The sequence below is a fragment of the Chelonus insularis genome, unplaced genomic scaffold (genome assembly GCF_013357705.1).
Source record: "Chelonus insularis isolate UGA/USDA-ARS -01 unplaced genomic scaffold, ASM1335770v1 contig_352_pilon, whole genome shotgun sequence".
NCBI lineage: Eukaryota > Metazoa > Arthropoda > Insecta > Hymenoptera > Braconidae > Chelonus > Chelonus insularis.
This window is the reverse complement of record NW_023276517.1, coordinates 366519-386987: the sequence shown is the minus strand read 5'-3', so window position 1 is coordinate 386987 and position 20469 is coordinate 366519. Positions and strand designations below refer to the sequence as shown.

Genomic DNA, 20469 nt, shown 5'->3' with positions numbered 1-20469 from the left:
TCAATCGTTTGTGCATTTGTCTGTGACGTGATTATTACAATAAATATATTTTTACACTTGAAAAAAACTTGATCCAACTAATAAAATTCTTTCCAACAATTCGCAACATTTTTTTTATTAATTCCCACCCTTTCAAAAGTTTAACAAATCAATTAAATATCATTTTTCAAAGCTACAAAAATATTTATCAATTAAGTAGCATTTTTTTCAGACGAATCAACAAATTGCTGTGAGATATTACTAGTGAATATTAATAGTTAATAATGAAAAAAGTCAATAAAGAAAATAGAATGTTAATTTCATAAATTAAGGAGTCATAATTTATTGAGCAAAATAACTCGATAAATCGCGAATGAAATATAATATGTATGTGAGAAAGGAAATTTGTGATAATAATATAATAAAAGCAGCGAGAATGAAATTGCTCACTGGCTTGGCCGTAACTAGGGACAGAGAGTATAGAAACGGCCCCCCTTGTGGGTGACTTTGGGGTGTAATTGCTGCAGTGGGCGGAGCGGAGTAAAGCTTCGTGCTGATGGGCGTGGCTCGCTGATTACACCGCCACGATACTGATATCTTCGCTTTATGTTGCTTTTGTCCTACCGACCTCCCAGAGGTACCTATTTCCCCTCACTTCACTTTTATTCCCGCAAATACACAAATAGGTCTCGCCTCGTCAATTTTTAATAAGTCACTGTTAAAATTGTCATCTAAGTTTGTTATTAAACATGTTTTTTAACTTTCTAATGAGCATAAGTATACAATGTTTGTGTTGTTCAACTTTTAGCTTTCCCTCCAAGAGCTTTGTATATTTTTTATTCATTACTTTTTTAAAATTACTCCAACTTCGTGTTAAAACTTTTGATGATCATTAGAGAGCATTGAAAATTATTTTGATTAATTACTTATCTAATAAATGACATTATTAAATGGTCTACATTCTTATAAGTCATTTAAAACGACTTTATTTCATTGAAAAAAGTGATTAATTTTAATTAATAAATATTGCTATTAATTGAAAAAAAAATCTGTCTAAATTACTTAACACAATATAATGTTTACAATAATTAAATAATCTTAATGATCATTAAAGATAATTGCTTTTCATTCAGTTTATTTATTTTTCAGTAATGTTATCACATTATTGACATAATCCACGAGTTCTCGATATTCAGTAATTTTCCATTAGTTAAATAGTTTTTGTCAACAGAAGATTCTTTCATTTTAAGGCAGATTATTTTTGGTTAATAAAAAAATTATTCGGTCAATAGTATTAAAAAATGCATCTATCAGTTTGCCAACAATAGAGTATTATAAATGTGCTTCATTCTGTCGATTAAAATTTAATTCAATGTAATTTTTATTAAAAAGAAAAATAATTCATCTCAATAGTTAAATTCCCTCGACTCTGAACCTGAATACCAGAATATATACAATACTGTATACACAATTGGGGATAATTCATTGGATATACGTAATATAAAACGAAAACATGAGCGTGCGCGTCTGCCTTGGGTTATATCTGCACTACTGGTCCACGCCCCGCTGACTGGACTGTTTTTTATTGCCGGTCTACGATTCAGTGGGAGAGAAATTGTCCGACCGATCGCCACGGGAATTCCCACATGACGACTTGGACTATTTTTTAACAACACTTGTGGTTAGATCGAAAGACGAAGGAGTAAAAGAGACACTAGAGTATGAATATCGAGTAGAATGAACCAAATAACAAGTCCAATACACTTTGAGTCAGCAGTTGTGTAGCATTTATTCCTCGTATTCTACATTTACACAAAACAAGTTCCTATGAAGAAGAATTCAATTTAAAAGAGAACATTTTATCTTGAATTGTTTATTATTAAATGATGCATTTTTTAATCCTTCTCTCATGAAACCAACTAAGTAATGCATTTTTGCAAATTTATTCTTAATTTAATTCGAATAATTTAGCATTGATCAAGTATAATTAATGAAAAGTGCATCATAAAATAATCATTGATTGAATGATTGATGAATTGATAATATGAAACCTTTTAACATCAGGATGTTATAAAAATTTCATTTACTTAAAGATGTAAGCTAACTTTTCTATTACGTACGTAGTAGTGCAACAAGATATATTGAAAATAATCTCATTTGACTGTTTCATTAAACATTTAAAAAGTCTCAGCACGTCAACGAATAATCGATGATTGTCTTTTCGATATCATTATTATATTATACAAATGCAATGGGTTAATGGACGAGTACTCGTTAATTATTTGTTCAGTCTATTGTTTGGTGTAATTTATAAATGATAATTTACGTATGAGGACTTAATTAAGTAGATAATTGGCCAGTGATGAATATAGATGAATATTTATACACATGTTAGGATTTTGTGTAAATGTAATACATACATATATGTAAAGTTGATAGTTGATATATCATGGATCGCACAGTCTTTAGTGTCGCGCCGTCACCGCCACAAAGAAACACACGTCGTCTGCATACGAAAATGTCACGCATCTGCATCTGTCTGTCATTGTTTCTGAATCTCCGCTTTCTTTCCTATCTGTCGGTCTGACAAGTGTGTCGTCTGTAAACATATGATACCGTTGAACTCCCAAATTCCTAAGCAATTGTCATGTGTTTTGGCAATGACAACTAGTTTATGTTTTTTCTCTTCTTTATGTTAATCAGAGAAAAGGTTTAAATAACTCTGAATATTCCTATAAATAACTAAATGGTTTCTTATTAAGACATTATAAACTCTGGGATTAAATGTTGATAGTAATAAGTGTGTTAAATTTATTTACTTACTTACTTAGAATTAATATTTTTAATGTCTCTCTTCTACTTTTTTCCAAATTCATTTGATGACATTAAAGAAGAAAAAGAAAATATTCAAATTTGATACATTTGCGATGAGAAAATATCGTTTAAATTAAATTGAAATTAATGACATCGAAAGTATTTTGGTCGTACATTTTGATACGAATTTAAAAAATTTTAAATTTATTTTAAAAAGACATTTTTTAATTAAAATAATCATTAAAATATTTAAGTTACATAATTGAATACTTTTTAGTTTTAATACATGAGGGTAACTGAATTAAAACCAAAAAGATGTAATTTAAAATTATTTCAATTTATATATAATTTGATCAACGCGTGGTTTTATAATAATAGTTTCAATATCTGAAGGGGTGTTAGGGTTACATTTAAGTACATGAGTGATCCTTTTTCACTTGGGCTCACTTACAATCACCCTTTTGCATTCACGTATGCATGAATTACTGCTTCATTCATAATTCACGTGCGAAAACCTCTCACTACTATTCATTCCCTATAAGCTTCCGCCTATCGATGTAACATAAAAAATTTAATCTTCACTGGTAATGAACTTTAAAAGGTCACGTGCAATTGATCACTTTAATTTAATTGCATTGACCTAATAATGGAGTGATGAATAAATAAATAAACAAATGTATAAACTTAATTAATTGATATTAATAAGAAGAAATAAAAAGATCAATTACATCATTTATATAATATATTCCATCAACGATACACTTTTTAATAATTAATTAGTTCATATACATGGTATAATCATTTTTTAATAACGAACAAAATTGGCTATTGAAACATCGCTTAAATACGCAATTGATCTAACATTATATTTAAGAATAAATGTCAAGACTGGCTGACGTCAGTGACACTTCATATTCGCTTCATATTAAATTATAGAAGTTTTTTTATATATTTTCTTTGCTGCATAGAAGCATAACAAATTATTTTACATTCAAGCGTGAGTCATATGAGCTAATTAAGCTCCATTCTTTTGACAACTTCTACTAAATTCCATCACATGATAATATTAAACCTCGCGATTGTCTTAAAATAATCTATCTTTATTGGTCTTTAAATTAAAATTAATCATAGTGACTATTTTCAACGACCTCTACTTTTATTTTCACATTTAATGTAATGAGATAAGACGGCTTTCGAGATCATTTGAAGATGGAAAAATATTTGAGTTTATCATTTATCGATATAACTATTTTTTTTGCCGTCAATTTCTCATTGTTTACATATACATATTCATGTATATTATATTACGATATACTTCTTTAATATACTATTAATAAACAATAATAATTTAAATAAAACATTTACAAAGACACAAATAAAAGTTATGATACAATTAATTGACAAATTACGATATACAACATACCATAATTAACTATTATAATTAATATATAACACATAAATAAAACTGTGTAATATATTTGGCATTAAAATGAAGATCTTTTATGGATTATTATTTTTTTATAATAAAATTTCAGTAATTGATAATTTAATTGTAACTATTTTTGTCAATTTCCATAATAAAACTTATTGTAAAATTTTTTTTACGATATTCTTTAGTTTTCATTGGTTTATTTTTGTTTATTTAAATAAAGGATATATATTTTCTTTTGTCAATATTTGTTATTTTTAAACGTTAAAGCGTGTCTCTGAACCGTCTGCTAACATTAGAGTGACAGTTCGATTATTTATCCAAATTAAACGGGCCAGCCGCATTGGATTTAATCGTGTAACATCATTTATTGGTGCTGTACTGTACGACTTGACACAGCGAGTTTGAGAATTTCCTAGGCCAAACATTCCACTACTCGTTTGCTATAATTAATTAATTTATCACATTATAAAAATATACCTTAGATTATTATTATAATAAACACTATATCTACTAGCATCATTACTTTTCTATGTTTTAAAAAATAAGCTACATATCGATAAACAAAATGCATTAAGATAATTAAATTAACATAAAATTTGATAAGGATTAAGATGAAAAATAAATCAAATTAAATAGAATGTTTAGAAAAATGATAATTACCTGCCAGAAGCAAAGTTTATTTTCCGAACAAGAATAACTGACTAAAAACTTTCCCTCAGGGGAAAAGGCCAGAGCGGTGACAGGACCTTGATGGGCAGACACTAGTTGACATTTGACGTTACCCCGTAATTCGTATAATGCTAATTGACCTAGCCGACCACCGACTGCTATTCTACGAGTTGCTGAACAGTGGCTGACCTGAAATCAATAAATATGAACCGTTAATTTTATCACTGAAGTTTGTTTACTCAATAAAAAGGATAAATAACAGATTAAATTTCGATCATTTATTTATAAAAAATTATTCATTAATTTCAAATGAATACAGCTACCTGATTAAATCTGCATACTGCTGGGAAAACTTCATTAAGTGGTTTCGTTTTCAAATGACCAGGATCCAGACAATGCAAAATTATATCCATAACTTCGATTAATAAATCACTCATCTCACTTTGCATTTTATCAATCAATTGCTCAACTATTCTAAGAATTTCTGGTTTAGCTCTAGCGAGAACGCTAGCGTTCAAATTAACATTAAGAGTTTGTGCGTTTTGTTGAAGAGTATTAAACCTTGCAACTTCTCGAGCCATAGTGGTAATAAATGCAGCAGGTCGAGCTGTGGCAATAAGAGTTAATGCATGCCGTGCAGTTCTGCAAGTGTCGGCTTGTGGAGTCAAAGGTAAACCATACGTCATGCTTGGTACAAGTTTATCAGCATCACAACACATTTCAAGAAGTCCGAGAAGAACTTTTGAAACATCTAAATAAGGCTCCCAGACCGTAAAACCACGACCTATTAGATCAATAGCTGCTCGTCTTAAAGATGTGTGCATTGGTAGTTTCGATGAATGAGGCGCAAGTAGTAAATGTGTTAAAGCCATGCTAGTATGTCTTGCTAAATTATTATTTCCAATTCCAAAGCCTTCAACCACAGAACTCTTCCGCCGTTGATCACTGTCTCTTCTTTGATTAGTTGTAGAAACATTCTGTCCAAACTCAGCTCCAATAACACCTAATAGTACTACTGCGGTCGTTTGTTTTCTCTTTAACTCTGCGGCACTTGAAGGTTTCCGAGTGGCACAGATTTCTTCAGCAGCCTCTTCCTCTTCATCATCTTCATCCGGTTGTGTATTTTCTACAGTCGGTACAGGACTTGAAGAAGATGGAGAATGATTCTGAGGCTGTGGTGCAATTGGTTCTTGAGTACTGTACATTGGAAGATACTGAGACCAATAATCTACCAACGCTTTCCTACCTTTAGGACCTAATCTACCTAATTCGGCAAGTAAGAGAGCTTGAGCTGCTTCTCGAACTTCTAAACATTGATGTTGCCATCTCCTTGCCATCATTTCTACTTGTGGACGCTTGAATGTCTTTGCTCCTCCTTGAGCAGCAACTTTGTCAGGCAAAAGAACGCAATGCAAAGTTGCTAGAAGTGACCATCCTTGTTTTATTTGAGCTTGTTGAACTGTGTACATTTCTTCATTTTCCTCTTCAGCTTTATTCCAATTAACCCCAGTACGATTTCCTGGTCTATGCATTTTACGATTACGTTCTTGCTCAGGTACAAATGTGGCATTATTCATAGACATTAAAGTATTAGCTAACGCAACAACTGCTAAAAGATGATTACTAGTAAGTGTTGTTGATAATTCCCAATGTGCTCGAGCAGTAAAGGCTTTAGTAAGGCGATCTTGACGAATCATTTCAGGTGGTAGACGTTGCTCCAATTGAGTTATTGGTATGATTGAAAGATCCAATTGGAATTGCCACGTTGGTAGCAATAATGACATGTACCCTAAACATAAATAATTTTTTAATCAAACCCATTAATGAACGTAAAAAAAAATTACAAGAGATGGTACTTCTATTAATAATTATAACAAACCTCCTTTTGATAAAACTCCAAAAGAGATTGGTACCATGGGTCTCAACAATCCTAATTTACTTTCACAAACTCTATCTAAGTCTGGATCCATCCCCCAAGCATGAAGAAGACTCAACAACAGTTGTGCTATCTCCATTGTGGCATTGGGTTCATTAAAATTCCCATTGCGTTTCAAACTGTTTCTTGCAACATCATTGTTATTCCATCCTTCACCTATGAAAATTAATTAACTCAATAGTATAAAAACATCAATAAAGTTGTAAATTTGGAAAAATTCTTTAAACAGTGAAAATAATTAAAGTGTTGGATCGTCATAAAACCAACACAATTAACGACTTGCTGGCATAATGAAAATATGAAGCAAACTAGAAAATTCGAAGAAAACAATTAAATACTGTGACGATGAATTGCGTCATAAAAACAAAGCAAAATGTATAATATTAAAAATACTTAAAATATCTATAATTCTAATAATAATAGTTTTACTAAACAAATAATGATTATGTTAAAAAATTATGATAACTATAACTATTGCTAGAAATAACAGCAGATATTGATAATAAAAGTGGGCAGAAAAATCCATGCGATCTTGAAGAGAAATGCACTTCGATCATCATTAAAATTCTACCTTTGCCGTCAAGATTTAACGGCCTGAGGCCAACGCTTTCAGCTTTTGCCTGCAACTTAGTGTGTACGTTTTCTGCACCCTCCTTCATTTTAGCCAATATACCTGGGACAAGAGATTATCTCACTAGTTACTTATTCAGGAACTTGAAGTTCAATACCATTCAAACCAAATCAAATTAACTGAACAATTTAAACCAGCAGAAATTTTGCAAAACTTAATCAAATATAAAAGCTGGAAAACTAAAAAATATTAAAAAATTATCGGATTGATACGAATGGTTATTAATTTTTGAAATAAAATTATTTACGATAAAAATGAATAAATTTCATCATGAAAAAATCAAATCATATAATCAATTATTATTGTCAATCCAATAATTCGTAAAAACAAAAAAAAAAAAAACAAGAAACAAAAAATTCAATAGCATTGAGAGTAAATCGATACCATGACGATCTTTTTCCTTCAGCATTCGTTCAACATCGCCTGCTTTATCCTTGACACGACCAAAAAAGTCTGCAGCCGTACAGAACAGATAAAAAACATTCAAATATATTTTTCACCATATTGTGAGGTATTTTCTGTATACTTGTAACGATAATCACGTTTGTTTTGACCCATTAGCACATGCAGGCTTACCTGCAATTTTTTTATGAGCATCGGGACTTGCTGATTGGGTCAATGCTGCTACTTTTTGATATTCTGAAGCTGAAATTAAACCCTGAGCCTCCAATGATCCCGGAGACATTGAACCATACTCCTCACTCAATAATTGTACTGCGTGAAACATATTAGCAAAGTCGAACATGCTAAATGCTTAGCTCTTATAGTATTATTACGAGTGAGATATAAAAGTTATTTTATATTACGGTTGCAGGATCAAGAAGGCATATTATTAGTGAAGATGATAATAAAATTCAACAATTACCTATCAACGCTTCAACATCAAAAAATAAAATATGGCTTTCTGGATCTTTTGGATTACTACGGAAGCCTTGAATCATTAACGGTACTCCTTTAGTTTTCATATGACAATCCTGTTCGTTACCATGACCCCCATGAAGTTGTTGAAGCTGGTGTAAGCCTCTCTGAGTTGCATGACGAATGGCTGATAAATTGCGATGTCGTAGACCTCTGTAAATAGTTGTATTAGAATAATATATATTGTAATAAATATCATATAACTATTTCAATGTTTACCTAAAGAAGTGAACAGCAGGATTGGCTAAGCCTAATTCACCTCCAGCAGTCGAACCACCAGCTGCTGCAATTGTATTCTCATCACATGCATACAGAACTTCTTCAGCAATTATCCCATGAAGGACACGATCTAAATGACCTGTTTCCATTTGCCACACGTAAACAGCTCCATCAGAGCATCCAATTATCATAAAATCGTCCAACGGTCTCCATTTAATTGTAACAACTGGGAATAAATGTCTTGAAGCTAAAACTACACATTTTCGTTCCGCTAAAGAAAGAAGAGTAACACTGTGGTCTGAAGCAACACTGCAGACACATTTTTGTATTCTTGGCTGTAAATTAAAATTTGCTTTTGAATTTGATTCTAATAATATTGTATTTTTAATGAAGTCTATTTTAGCAAACTTACACTACTATTATCTGGAGGTATCATTAACTGTGTTATTTCACCAGCATGAACACAGAATCTATGAATCAATGTTCCAGCATAGAGATCCCACAAACAAACAGCAAAGTCAACAGATCCTGATACCAGATGGGTTCTATCATAGCGCGAAGCAGCACTATGAGGATATAAAAGACAATTGACTCGACCAGAATGACCAAGTAGAACTTGATGAGGTGGCCAATCATCATAATGTTGATGATTACCATGAAGTAGTTGTAACATAACTGTTTGTGTTGCAGGAACAATAATAATACTACCATCTTCTCTACCAACAACTAATCTACTCTGTTGTGGAAGATATATGCAAGCAGTCAATTTAATTCCATGACCATCTCCAGTATCCATTTGATCTAAAATTCCTACAGGAGGAGGTTTCATTCCATCCCAAGCAGCAGTGAGGCTTGTTGTAATTGTTGGAGCTAGAATTGACTCTGATGTAGAATTGTGAGCAAGTTCGGAAATTTGTTGAGATGTCATTTCCGGTACTGTCCATAACATGATAACTCCTTCGCTGTCACCCCGTATTAGATATTTTATTGTTTTATTTTGTCGTTGCACTGTTACTAATCTCATTGCAGGAGGGCATGATAAAGGCTGAAATAATGTTTAATTATTGTTTTTTCTTGTTAATTAACTTAATATTAATAAATTATTTTATATTTATTTAAAATAGAACAAGTTTTACCTTATCACCTGGTGGAGATAAAGTTTGGAATAAATATGGTTGATCACAATCAGCAGAAGGCGTATGAAAGTCCTGGTTGTCAGCTACACTACTGTTTTTTGTAATAAATCAAAATATATTCAAATTAAAACTTTCAATTTGCTTTACTTAATTATGTGCTTAAGCCAACGATTTACAGAAAAAATAATAATCTAATTAATTTACTGTTTAATTAAATGATTACACTTTTCTGTAAACAGTCTGAATTATTTTTTAACATATAAACACACATCATTAGTTACTGTACTCATTTGTGTTAAAATAAATCACACAATTCATGGTAAAAAAGAAAGCAAATGAAATGTAGGAGAATTAGATGAAGGAAAGGTGTCAAGTAATGTTAATATTGTTAATTATAAAACTATACTAATAATTATGGTTCAACTATTTGGAATGTTACTAAAATTTTTTCGTCTAAATGAAATAATTGATGCATCATGAAAGGATATGCCAATTTTGAATAAAATTCACGAAATTTCAAGAATTTAGTGAAGATGAAAAGGTGAGTGCAAATAATGTAAGCTACAATATGGTAGAGGACGAAAAGAAGATTAGAAAGTAGGATTTAGAATTTAGATTCAGTCAAAGAAGAATATTTAAATGTTTATATCGGGTTACCTGCTGAGAGCCTTGCCCTTCAGCTTGCTATAACAGACCAAGTCCCCCGGAGATTGTAGAAGTAATGTTATGTGAAAAGAAAACATCACCGTAAAAAATAGATGGATGCAATAAATCAGCTGACGGGACTAAACATAATACACCAGATGAATCGAAAAAGAATACATGAGATGACGTGTATGCTTTTTTCCTTCTAATAATGATTATTTGAATCAACATGTCAATACCTCAACCTATGGATAATATATTCTTACCACTACGTTATAAAACTTATATTAATTGTTTTAATGTGTGATTATCAGGAACGAGTTACAGTGCAATTGGATATTAATGGAGGGAGTGTAACATGAAATAATTTCTATGCATTCCCAAAGTACTCCTATCGCTGAAACTTGTATCTAAGATTTTTAAAAGTAATTAACTTTATCATTACTATAATCGCTGAATAATAAATAATCAATAAACCATAGTTTTATATTATATAATTTTGAATAAATAAATATCTTCCTTAAATGTTACCCACTTTGCCGGTAGTTTGTAAAGATATCCGTGTCCTTCATCACTCCATACTATTACTTGATCTGTTGCTAGGAAGTCACCAGCCATCCAACGTTCTCCAACTCGTGCAGGAACGGAACAAAGCACTGAAAAGTCTCCAGCATCATAAATCTAGAGAGAAAAATATTTTTAATGACAGTATATTGTTTTGCAGTGAAAAATAACAACACAACTTATTTTATTTTCTATGAGTGATCAAATTAGATAATTTACCTGCCAATATTTTGAACAGACTATTAAAACCGTTCGTTGATTATAAGGACAGCAAGTCATAGCCAAGGCGTTGAGGCATCTAATTTGTTTACTTTCATGTTCATAAAGTGGCTCACTATTTCGATTTTCATGTCCCAATAAGGTCCAGACTTTAACAGTTCCAGTGGTTGTGAGTGCAAGAACCACATCATCTTTAAAAATCAATTGGTAAATTAATTACTGAATACAATTACTATTCTAATAAAATATTAGAATTTATGACAATCAAAGCACAAGTTTATTTAACACAAACGATTATCCAAACACAATTTATTTAATAACTAAACTAAACCCTAGGCCCAAACATATTTTTTCTGCTTTTTATTAATTTCCTGCTAATTATCATACGATGCTGCTAATTATTCATGCTTTGTGAGTTTCTCTAAAAAATCTATTATACATTAAAGTATCATGCGTTTTTTAAAATTAATTGTAATATAAATAAATGGCGCAAATAGCGTAAGGTACAAAAAAAATAAAAGTTAATAAAACATATATAACTTGAGTGCTATTTGTATGTTAATAAGCTTTGTATGGCGCGTAATTTGCTTGACAAAAGCACGTGGAATAACAGAAATAAACTTTAAGCAACAATTGTCTAGTGCAAAATTGCCATTGACCTTGAGTTAGATAATTTAGCACTCATGAAAACATGTAAATTTAAAATAAAGCCAATATTGATTAATGCTTGAATTCACTACATTTTCTACGTCTACGTAAGCATTTAAAGTTCAATCATATTTTTCATAACTGCATGATAATTTGTTTAATTCTTTTAAGTATTGTCAATGTTAGTATTTTATGAATATATGTATACGCAGGAAAATATGAAATATTTTTTATGATTTTGATGAGGGGAATACTCAAAATAAAAATGATGATTTACAATAAATGTATTTTGTTGATTTGAAATTAAAATATCGATGAAAAAATTGTTAAATATTATTAGAGACATGAAGGAAAAAATTAATTAATAGTGTTAAAGTTCAAGATTCAAATATACTTGTTTGAACTACCCGTTTTTAAGAACCAGCCCTTTGTCTTTTCGATATGTACATGCTGTAACATTGTAATACTCATTATATGGTTAAGTTTACTAACTTAATTTTTTCCCCAAAGCTAAAACATTTGTTATTAATATTCATATATTGTTAGTAGCCAAATAAATAGATATCCAATTACGGGCAGCCAATATTTTTTAACGATAAAGATTCCTTCTGAAATTATTGAATTTTTATTATAAATTAATGTAATGAATATTCATTACTCGTACCCTGAATTAATTTTCAATTATCTTGTATTAACTTATTATCAAAAATTAAGTAATTTATTTGATAATTGATCATTGTATTATACTTTTTACTTTTAGGAAGAAAAAAGATGAAATAATTAAGGAGAAGCGTAGGTGTGATGAAGTGTAACTAACTTGTGTGTACGTAGAACCGACCTTTCCTTTTGGCCGGCCTCAGCACATGTAGAGCACTGATCCAATCAGGATTAACGCGAGAACTGAGAGTAAATAAAACTTCTAAGCTGAATGGATCCATCACCAATACCTCTGGATAATATCTGAAATAGCATTTAGTATAAATATGTGATCTGTTAATTTATGAATTAAAATTTCTTACCCGGAACAAAATAATTTAACATCTTCTCCACCCGCAGAAACATAGGCCAACATCTGAGTATGAACGTTATTTAGCTTGACAGTTTCACGACACTTTCCATCAACCAAATCCCACGTACACATTTCTCCACTTTCGCTACTGCTGACAATATAATTTTGTTCCATGATGACACTAGCACGACTAAGGCACAGTACAGGGGCTGTATGTCCAACTAAAAGACATCTTGGGGTCATCTAGAAGATTTAGTTAGATATTTATTTATAAGGTATTGATTTACGTAGATAAAGAATGATAATAATATGTTAATGAGATTTTTACTTGAAAAGATAAGAGAAAAAGTGAGTAAAATAGATAAAAACTAGTGAAAAAAAATTCAATAATCATGTGGTTATAACCTTCAGTGTTTCTGGATCAACATGCCATAAACAAATTTGTCCATCGTAGCATCCTGTGACCAAGGTCTTTTGATCACGAGATAAGTAGATGCACGAAATACAATGAGTGGGAGCTATTCTACCCCACAACACTATTGGAACAACTAAGCTTGGTCCGACTGTCATCTTGAATCAACCTGAAATTTGTATCATATTTATATTTGGATTATTTACTTTACCATCACTTCTATTCCATTAGATTTATGTACTCAAAATCTATGTATTATGAATAAATAATAATAAGATTTGATGGCACTGACACTTACACAAGGGTACAGTACTTCAATTCATACTCCAACTTATTGTATGATTTTAACCAAACAAAGAATTTTGAAGAAGATGTTTATGTGGAATAAATACCTACTTATAATAATGAATGTCAATAACTGAAGTACAAGAGTAAAATGGCAAAATAGCCAAAAAAAATTAAATAAACTACTAAACTATCGCTTCTTGAACCATTTTACTCAATCGTTGCCTCACTGCCTACTGGTGTGTGTGTGTATTGGAGCATTTGGAAATTGTCATAACGTAGTTATAGTAATCGCCAATAGTCGCAGCACTATCGCTTTATCATGATGCAATAGATTATTTTTTTTTGGTAAATATTTTCGTTTTCTATCAAATACAAAGAAACATGTATAAAAATATATGAATGAAATCCATTTCAAACAATTAAATAAATGACTCTTTAACAATAGTTATTATCATTGTTATCTAAAAAATATTTTCTCATCAAAAAAATCGATACTTTTACTACAATTTACAACTTAATAAAAATAAAAGTGATAATAATCGAAAAATGAAAAGATTGACGTAAAGAAAATAGCTTTTTGAATTAGAAAAATATGAAAAAATTATATTTTTTATGAAACATAAAGTATACATAAATGCATAGTATGCTTGCTACTTAACTATATACGTTTTTAGATATCTACAGTATCATCATCCGCCATTTTCTAGTTCTCTCCTATTTTGCATCAGTACCTCTGCTTCATTACTTTGTGTGAGACGCTTGGTGCTTTGATCTCTTTTTATTAAGTAATTATTTTAATATATTATTATATTTATATACAAATATGAATATTTATTAAATAATATATCAGTGGCATAAAAAAATAGAGTTTAATAGATTAAATTATTTTTGTAGAGTTATTCGTTGTGTACTGACCGGTACCATCACCTTAGTTAAAATCAATTACGCGTCACTTGCCTATTATTTTATTAATATCTCATATCGACAACTATTTTATTTTAGAAATGTCATTTAATCGTGGAACGAAAAGAAATTCCTTCGGAAATCGAAGTTACAGCCGTGGAAGCGGTGGTGGAAGCAATGTTGGATCAGGAAGCGTCGGTATGGGTAATATGGGAAGCGGCGGTAGTAGCCGTGGTGTAAATCCATGGGAAAGTGGAGTGATGCCAGGCCGAGGCATCTTGCCGACTCCAAGCAACAATCTTTCTTTAAATTCACCTCAAGCTCAACTAGTCATTGCTAGCAATCTTTTAAGCAATCTTTTGAGAACCCAACAAGATACACAGCCTCAGGTAAACAACTACTCATTGATTTTCGTAACGAGTTTTATTTATAATTCAACTCAACTGAGATGCTTGTCTTGAAACAGGTTCCATCGCTGCTAAGCTTAGGAAATAACATGAACGGGCCGGGATCCAACTATCGCAATTCTCAAAATTTTTCTGGCCGTTTCAGTGATAGGCCGATCAGAGGAAATGTGAAAAGCCAACGATCCCAACCATATAATAAGGTATGAGAATATTATTTGATAATTTGTTAGGGAACAAGAACAACTTTCAAGGACCTTCAAAGAACACACTTAACATTTCTTTTTAATCTACGCATCAACTTCATTCAAGAATTCATATGATATTTATACGCGAGGCTTGATTGATCGAATTGATATCAATCATCTAAGGATGTAATCTTGATTTAAAAGTATTCATAATTGAAGAAAGGTATACATATAATTCCCAAAATTTCTCTTTTATCACACCAATCGTTGCGATTATTTCGCATTTCAATAATGACTATTAAAATAACAATCTACCAGGAATAAAATGAACAATTCGTCATCAAACTGGAAAAAATTGTCCAAGAGAGACGTTTTAATTCACGTCAATCTCAAAGTAATTCAATTCAATAATTATTTTCTGCTCTGTAACCTCTTGGTGAATGTTCTTTTTAAATAAAGGACACATTTCTTGTCCTAATTATTTCATAAAATAATTTAAAAAATTTATAGGCATTTATTTCTATGATTAAAATCCATATGGTTGCTAGAAAGAATTTCAATTCGACAAAGTCGAATAGTAAATATTTATTCAGACTTTTCATGGCTTGGCTTTTTGGTCCTTGTGACCTTATCACTTAAATAGATGGGCAATCGTGCCCGCGACGGCGTCGCCGGCCGACGTGGCCCATCATCCGCACAACAATCTCGTGCGCAGTCCCAGTCTGGCAACCAACGTATGAATGGAAACCAAAAAGAGCATCGCAACGATAAACCTTCTAAACCAAATCCTTCTAAACAAAATCAGACGGGCAAAAAGGAACAGCAGGATGTTAAGACCTCTGATAATGAGAAAGCAGAAACGCAGCCCATTGCGAAAAGGTAAGCTTTCGCCATTGTTTCAACTGGTGAATTACACTCATTCATATTTCTTTTTATATTCATCAATTTTGAATAAAAAAATATATTTAACAGAAGTCACGGCTTACAGTAAATATATAATATAAAGAGATACAAATATTTTCTTATCACTTTCTTTCGTTCGTATTTCGTATTATGATAATTAATCATTGGGGCTTCTCAACTCAATTATTTATTATCCATTTAAAAAGAAACTCCTCTTGATGAGTTGACTTAATTGTAAAAAAATTTCTTCACGTATTCCCCATGGTCTTAATCTGAAGGCCTACGGATCACTGATGCTTTAGATATCCAAGGCAACTCCAATTCTATCAATTTGTTTCTCTTCGCATCCTCTTCTTTCGTCATTTCTTTTATGCTAGAAATTATTGGTTTGCATTTATTGCTCCCCAGAAAACTTTAGAACAAAAGGATGTGAAAGTAATAATATTGTATAAATTAATGAAAAATTTATTAATTAAAATAAATAATTTTTTTATCAGTGATGAAAACGAAAAATCCGATGAAACTAAAGATGAATCAGTTGAAATCAAAAAAGAAGAAGGAGCTGATACTCCTATGGAAGTCAATGAATCTGAAGAGAAACCATCTGATGAAGCTGATAAAGAAAAAGAACCAACTGATTCTACTACTGCAACTAAAAATGCATCCGCAACTTCTCCATCGAAAAAAGATGATCAACAAAGCACTGGAAAAAAATCTGAAGCTCGACATGCAGAAAGTCGATATGCAGCTGTGCCAATTAGTCACATGTTCTGTCATGTTTGCAATAAACACATGTGGGATGGATTTGTAAGTAAAATAAAACCACTTATTATATGAATATAACGAGTTTATTTCATACAAAAACTTCATCAGACTGTTTTGATTTTTAGTCATTTGAAAATCATCTCCGTGGAAGAGCTCATCAGTTGATGATGGATAAATTAGATGAATCATATAAATTAAGAGTAGATTTTATGCGACACGAGTTGAAAGTTGCCGAGGAACAGCGAGAACTGAGTCTTCATAATTCAAAACGTCGTGGAAAGAAGGTAACTATTATAAAAATACATTAAATTTTTCTTAAAATTAATTGTATTAACCAATATATTTTCATTAGGTATCTGTGGATTTGAGTGTCCGAGAATACTGTACCATGTGTGATTTGAATTTTTATGGAACTCTTTCTAGTCATAGAAAGAGTGAAAAACATCAACAATTAAAAGTCTTCCTTCATCCTCGTTGTGGCCCCTGTGCCAAAGAATTTCCATCCAGAATTGAATATGATGAACATTGTTTAACACCTAGTCATATGGTGAATGCTGCTCAAACAGAGGAACAAAAAAAGACGAAAAAAGCAAAATTGCCAAAAGGTGAATCAGAAATTCGTTCCGCAGAAGATGAAGAAAAAGATTCTGGACCAGATTCAAAAACTAATGAGAAAGAAGATGAATTACCAGAGAATACTGAATATCTTACAGATATCATTGAAGATATGAATATGACTAAATATAAAATTCCATCTTTCCGATATTGTCGCCAAAATCATCTTGGACTTGGTGCTTCTCTGGTTAAAGAAGTACAAGGTTATCATTGCGAAAAATGTCGGCGATTTATGTTAACTGTTGACGATATGAATGCTCATTTACGTAGTATTACCCATTATCGCAATTTTGTAGCAGAAGTTAAAAATTTAACATCTACGACTGAAACTAATGCTGAAAAATTGAAAGAAGAGTCTGAAGGACAGGTAGAAGAATCCAAGGCTAGTGAAGATGATGAAGGAGTTGAATGCAAACGTCGAAAACTTGATGATTCAGCTGCTGATGGATCAGAAAATTCTATAAAAGAGGAATCGAAAGAGAATACACAAGAGGATAATACAGATGCTTCTAAAAAAGATGGGAATGAAAAGTATGACCCACTTGAAGCTGATGGAGAGTCAGAAGAAGATGAACGTCAACAGCAGCAACAAGGAGACGATAAAGCTGACAAAGATGAAAGTATCCGTGATCAATCGATGGAAGCTTGGGGTGACGGAGACAATGATAATGAGCCAGAAGTCGGTAATTTACTTGGGGATGATGAAGAGGAAGAGCCACAACAACAACAACAACAACAGCAGCAGCCGCAACAACAGCAGCCCCAGCAGCAGCAGCAACAACAACAACAACAAGAATTGACGACACAAAAAACACAAAATCAACCGCCGCCGTCAACACCTCAACAACCTACACAACAGCAAAACGCTTCGTCTGCAATAATAGTAGATCAACCAGGTAAAAGAGAAAATCCAAACTCAAATCATAATAATAACTCTCATGGAAAATCACCTCGAGGCCGTGGATTTCGCGGTAGAGGCGGTAGTCATCAACGTGCACGACGATCTCGGCGATAATTTTATTATTTGACCTATTCTTTCATCAATATTTTCTATGAATTCTAGAAATAATCACTCAATGAAATGCCAGAACTATGTAATATTTTAAATTGATTTTTAACGAAGCTATAATTATGCTCTAATTGTAAATCTATTTACGTAGGTTTCATTCCGGTAATTCCAATTATTGAGAGATGTAAAATTAATTGAAGGCACTAGTAAAATGCAAATTGATGCCTTATATCCATGATAATTCCAAGCCTTTTTACTCATGAATTATGTATCGTGTTTTGTCTTATTCTAATCAATAAAATAAAACGTATCAATAATTGTTCTCATTTTTTTTAATTATCAATCTATCCTCAATGATATCCTTATTTTCTAAATTTACATATGGTCAATTACTTAATAATGCACGAATAGATGATTTATTACAAAATGAGTTTGAGACAAGTTTTCTTATCATTTGTAGAGAAACATAGAGAAAAATAGTCACTTGCTTCGAGGTAAAAATTTATATGTTCTATTTACAAAACTAATTTGTTCAGCTTTAAGTGGTTTTTATCCAGTAAGGAAATTTTTTTCAATATGGCTATTAACCTTAGTATTAAAAGCCTTCGTTATGATCTGTATGTGACTTTGAACAGTGAGTTCTACGGTCAATAAATGCTGCCATTCTTGCAGAGGGAATAGTTGCTCCTTTAGATATCTAGAATAAATCAATATTAATTATTTTAAATTCTAAAAAATTTTTTCTTTTACAAAATTGATAAATATTTACTCTGAACCATGGTGATGCAAGACAAGACTCTGTAGTTCCTCTTTCTTCTCCTTTTAAACTTAAAAGTCTTGTTAAAAGATCTTTCGCATCGTTTGATATAGATTCAAAGTATTCATCAGGAAAACAAAAATCGCATTTTAATATATTTGCGGTTGTTTCTTCAACGGAGTCGTCCAAAAATGGTGAAAGACCACTGAAAATATTCGTTAATTAGTTATTTGATGAAATAAACTTTTAAATTTTGTAAAAATAAAATTTTACGAATAGAGATTTACCTCAGGAGTACATAAATAAATACTCCAGTAGCCCACAAATCGGTATAAAATCCAGTAGGTTTGCCGAGAACAAGCTCAGGCGCGGCAAATTCTAAATCTGCAGGTGGGACAACTTCATCAACTGGCCCCCGAACCGCTTCACCTAAATCGATAAGTTTCACTATTCCAGTGTCTTGATCTACTAATACATTCTCTGGCTTGACATCTAAATGATATTTATTGCGTTGATGCAACCATTGAAGGGCTGACAACAATTGATTAGCAAATTTGCTAGCCATTGCTTCTGTGTATTCAGTCTTTTTACTTAAATATGTAAACAAAGTTGGACCACGAACTCTGTAAAAGTGAAAAATAATTTTTAATTAAATGAATGAAGTTTTGAAAACACTCCCAAGTAACACAGTTAACAGAAAGTTATATTTTAATAACTTAAAAATTCATTTTTGAAAATATTTGGCAATAAGCCATCTTATATAGGTCAAAAAGATATTTTCATGTAAACTGGATTACTTAGGAAACAAATCATATAAAAGTACACTTACAATTCGAGAATAATAGTATCAAAGCCTGGTTGAGGTGCATTCTCAAATAAAGCGAAAGCACGAATTATATTACCATGATGAGTGGATGCTAATAGGTCATACTCTGCTCTAGTCAATAATCGAGACTGTTTGTGTCTTGGTGTTTGCTTAAGAGCAACTTCTTGACCAGTACCTCGATCTCTAGCACGTCTTACAAGTGCATACCTACCCTTTCCAAGCTCATCAAGTTCCAAATATCTCCCAACAAACTGTTCAGCTTCCCAGCTCATACTTTCGTCTATTGGTAAAGTAATCACTGCAGAAGGTGCAGTTCCTCCATTTCCAAGTTTGTCTACAACTCTAAAACTATAAGAAGCACCGGCTGAAAGCTCTAATATCACTGGAGGGCTTTTTATATCTTCGACAATTGGTAACCAAGTTGAAGAAGGTATTGTTCTGCACTCCAAAATTCCTTCCTCAATATCTCCTTTTTCCCAGTCTACTTTAACTTTTGTTGTTCCCATTACTCGAGCCCAAGTAGCTCCACTTCCTCCTAAAAAATTTTTTGTTTTTTTTTTGTAAGTTAAACAGATAAATA

General features: G+C 31.6%; 3 protein-coding genes across 12 annotated transcripts in view; 1 reads left to right on the top strand and 2 right to left on the bottom strand.

Annotated features, from left to right (window-relative positions):
* Positions 1-4424: 4424 nt before the first annotated feature.
* Rbcn-3B (WD repeat-containing protein Rbcn-3B) lies at positions 4425-13785 on the bottom strand. 10 transcript variants are annotated; one of them, XM_035082964.1, is made up of 18 exons: positions 13628-13785; positions 13225-13400; positions 12830-13062; positions 12628-12770; positions 11163-11353; positions 10915-11060; positions 10392-10418; positions 9735-9825; positions 9011-9643; positions 8599-8933; positions 8327-8532; positions 8038-8175; positions 7846-7914; positions 7402-7503; positions 6774-6986; positions 5218-6683; positions 4886-5083; positions 4425-4665 (listed from the first exon to the last, which is right to left on the bottom strand). In XM_035082964.1, exons 2-18 carry the CDS (start codon positions 13387-13389, stop codon positions 4480-4482), a joined length of 4542 nt encoding a protein of 1513 aa, XP_034938855.1. In that variant the 5' UTR covers positions 13390-13400; positions 13628-13785; the 3' UTR covers positions 4425-4479. The 10 variants fall into 10 exon arrangements, with proteins under 10 accessions (XP_034938855.1, XP_034938857.1, XP_034938854.1 ...); XM_035082966.1 differs by having other exon boundaries at positions 12649-12770; positions 13530-13773; XM_035082963.1 differs by having other exon boundaries at positions 13530-13772.
* A 408-nt stretch (positions 13786-14193) lies between these two features.
* On the top strand, positions 14194-18623 carry Pep (Protein on ecdysone puffs). The gene is made up of 7 exons (XM_035082980.1): positions 14194-14304; positions 14522-14811; positions 14889-15029; positions 15658-15893; positions 16415-16724; positions 16808-16966; positions 17035-18623. Exons 2-7 carry the CDS (start codon positions 14524-14526, stop codon positions 18310-18312), a joined length of 2412 nt encoding a protein of 803 aa, XP_034938871.1. The 5' UTR covers positions 14194-14304; positions 14522-14523; the 3' UTR covers positions 18313-18623.
* trio (trio Rho guanine nucleotide exchange factor) overlaps positions 18621-20469 on the bottom strand; it is a 30213-nt gene continuing 28364 nt past the window's right edge. The window contains exons 25-28 of the mRNA XM_035082961.1: positions 19893-20424; positions 19351-19686; positions 19076-19268; positions 18621-19003 (exon numbers count right to left, since the gene is read on the bottom strand). Of these exons, the coding sequence (XP_034938852.1) occupies positions 18902-19003; positions 19076-19268; positions 19351-19686; positions 19893-20424 (1163 nt within the window). The 3' untranslated portion in view covers positions 18621-18901. The remainder of the gene's footprint in view (positions 19004-19075; positions 19269-19350; positions 19687-19892; positions 20425-20469) is intronic.

Coding starts and splice junctions, on each gene's coding strand:
- Rbcn-3B (XM_035082964.1), bottom strand. CDS start 13,389: ATGACAGTCGGACCAAGCTTAGTTGTTCCAATAGTGTTGTGGGGTAGA. Junction 9,826..10,391: donor AAGGGCAAGGCTCTCAGCAG/GTAACCCGATAT, acceptor TACAAAAAACAG/TAGTGTAGCTGACAACCAGG. Junction 8,533..8,598: donor CCTGCTGTTCACTTCTTTAG/GTAAACATTGAA, acceptor AACTATTTACAG/AGGTCTACGACATCGCAATT.
- Pep (XM_035082980.1), top strand. CDS start 14,524: ATGTCATTTAATCGTGGAACGAAAAGAAATTCCTTCGGAAATCGAAGT. Junction 14,812..14,888: donor AACAAGATACACAGCCTCAG/GTAAACAACTAC, acceptor GTCTTGAAACAG/GTTCCATCGCTGCTAAGCTT. Junction 16,967..17,034: donor CAAAACGTCGTGGAAAGAAG/GTAACTATTATA, acceptor TATTTTCATTAG/GTATCTGTGGATTTGAGTGT.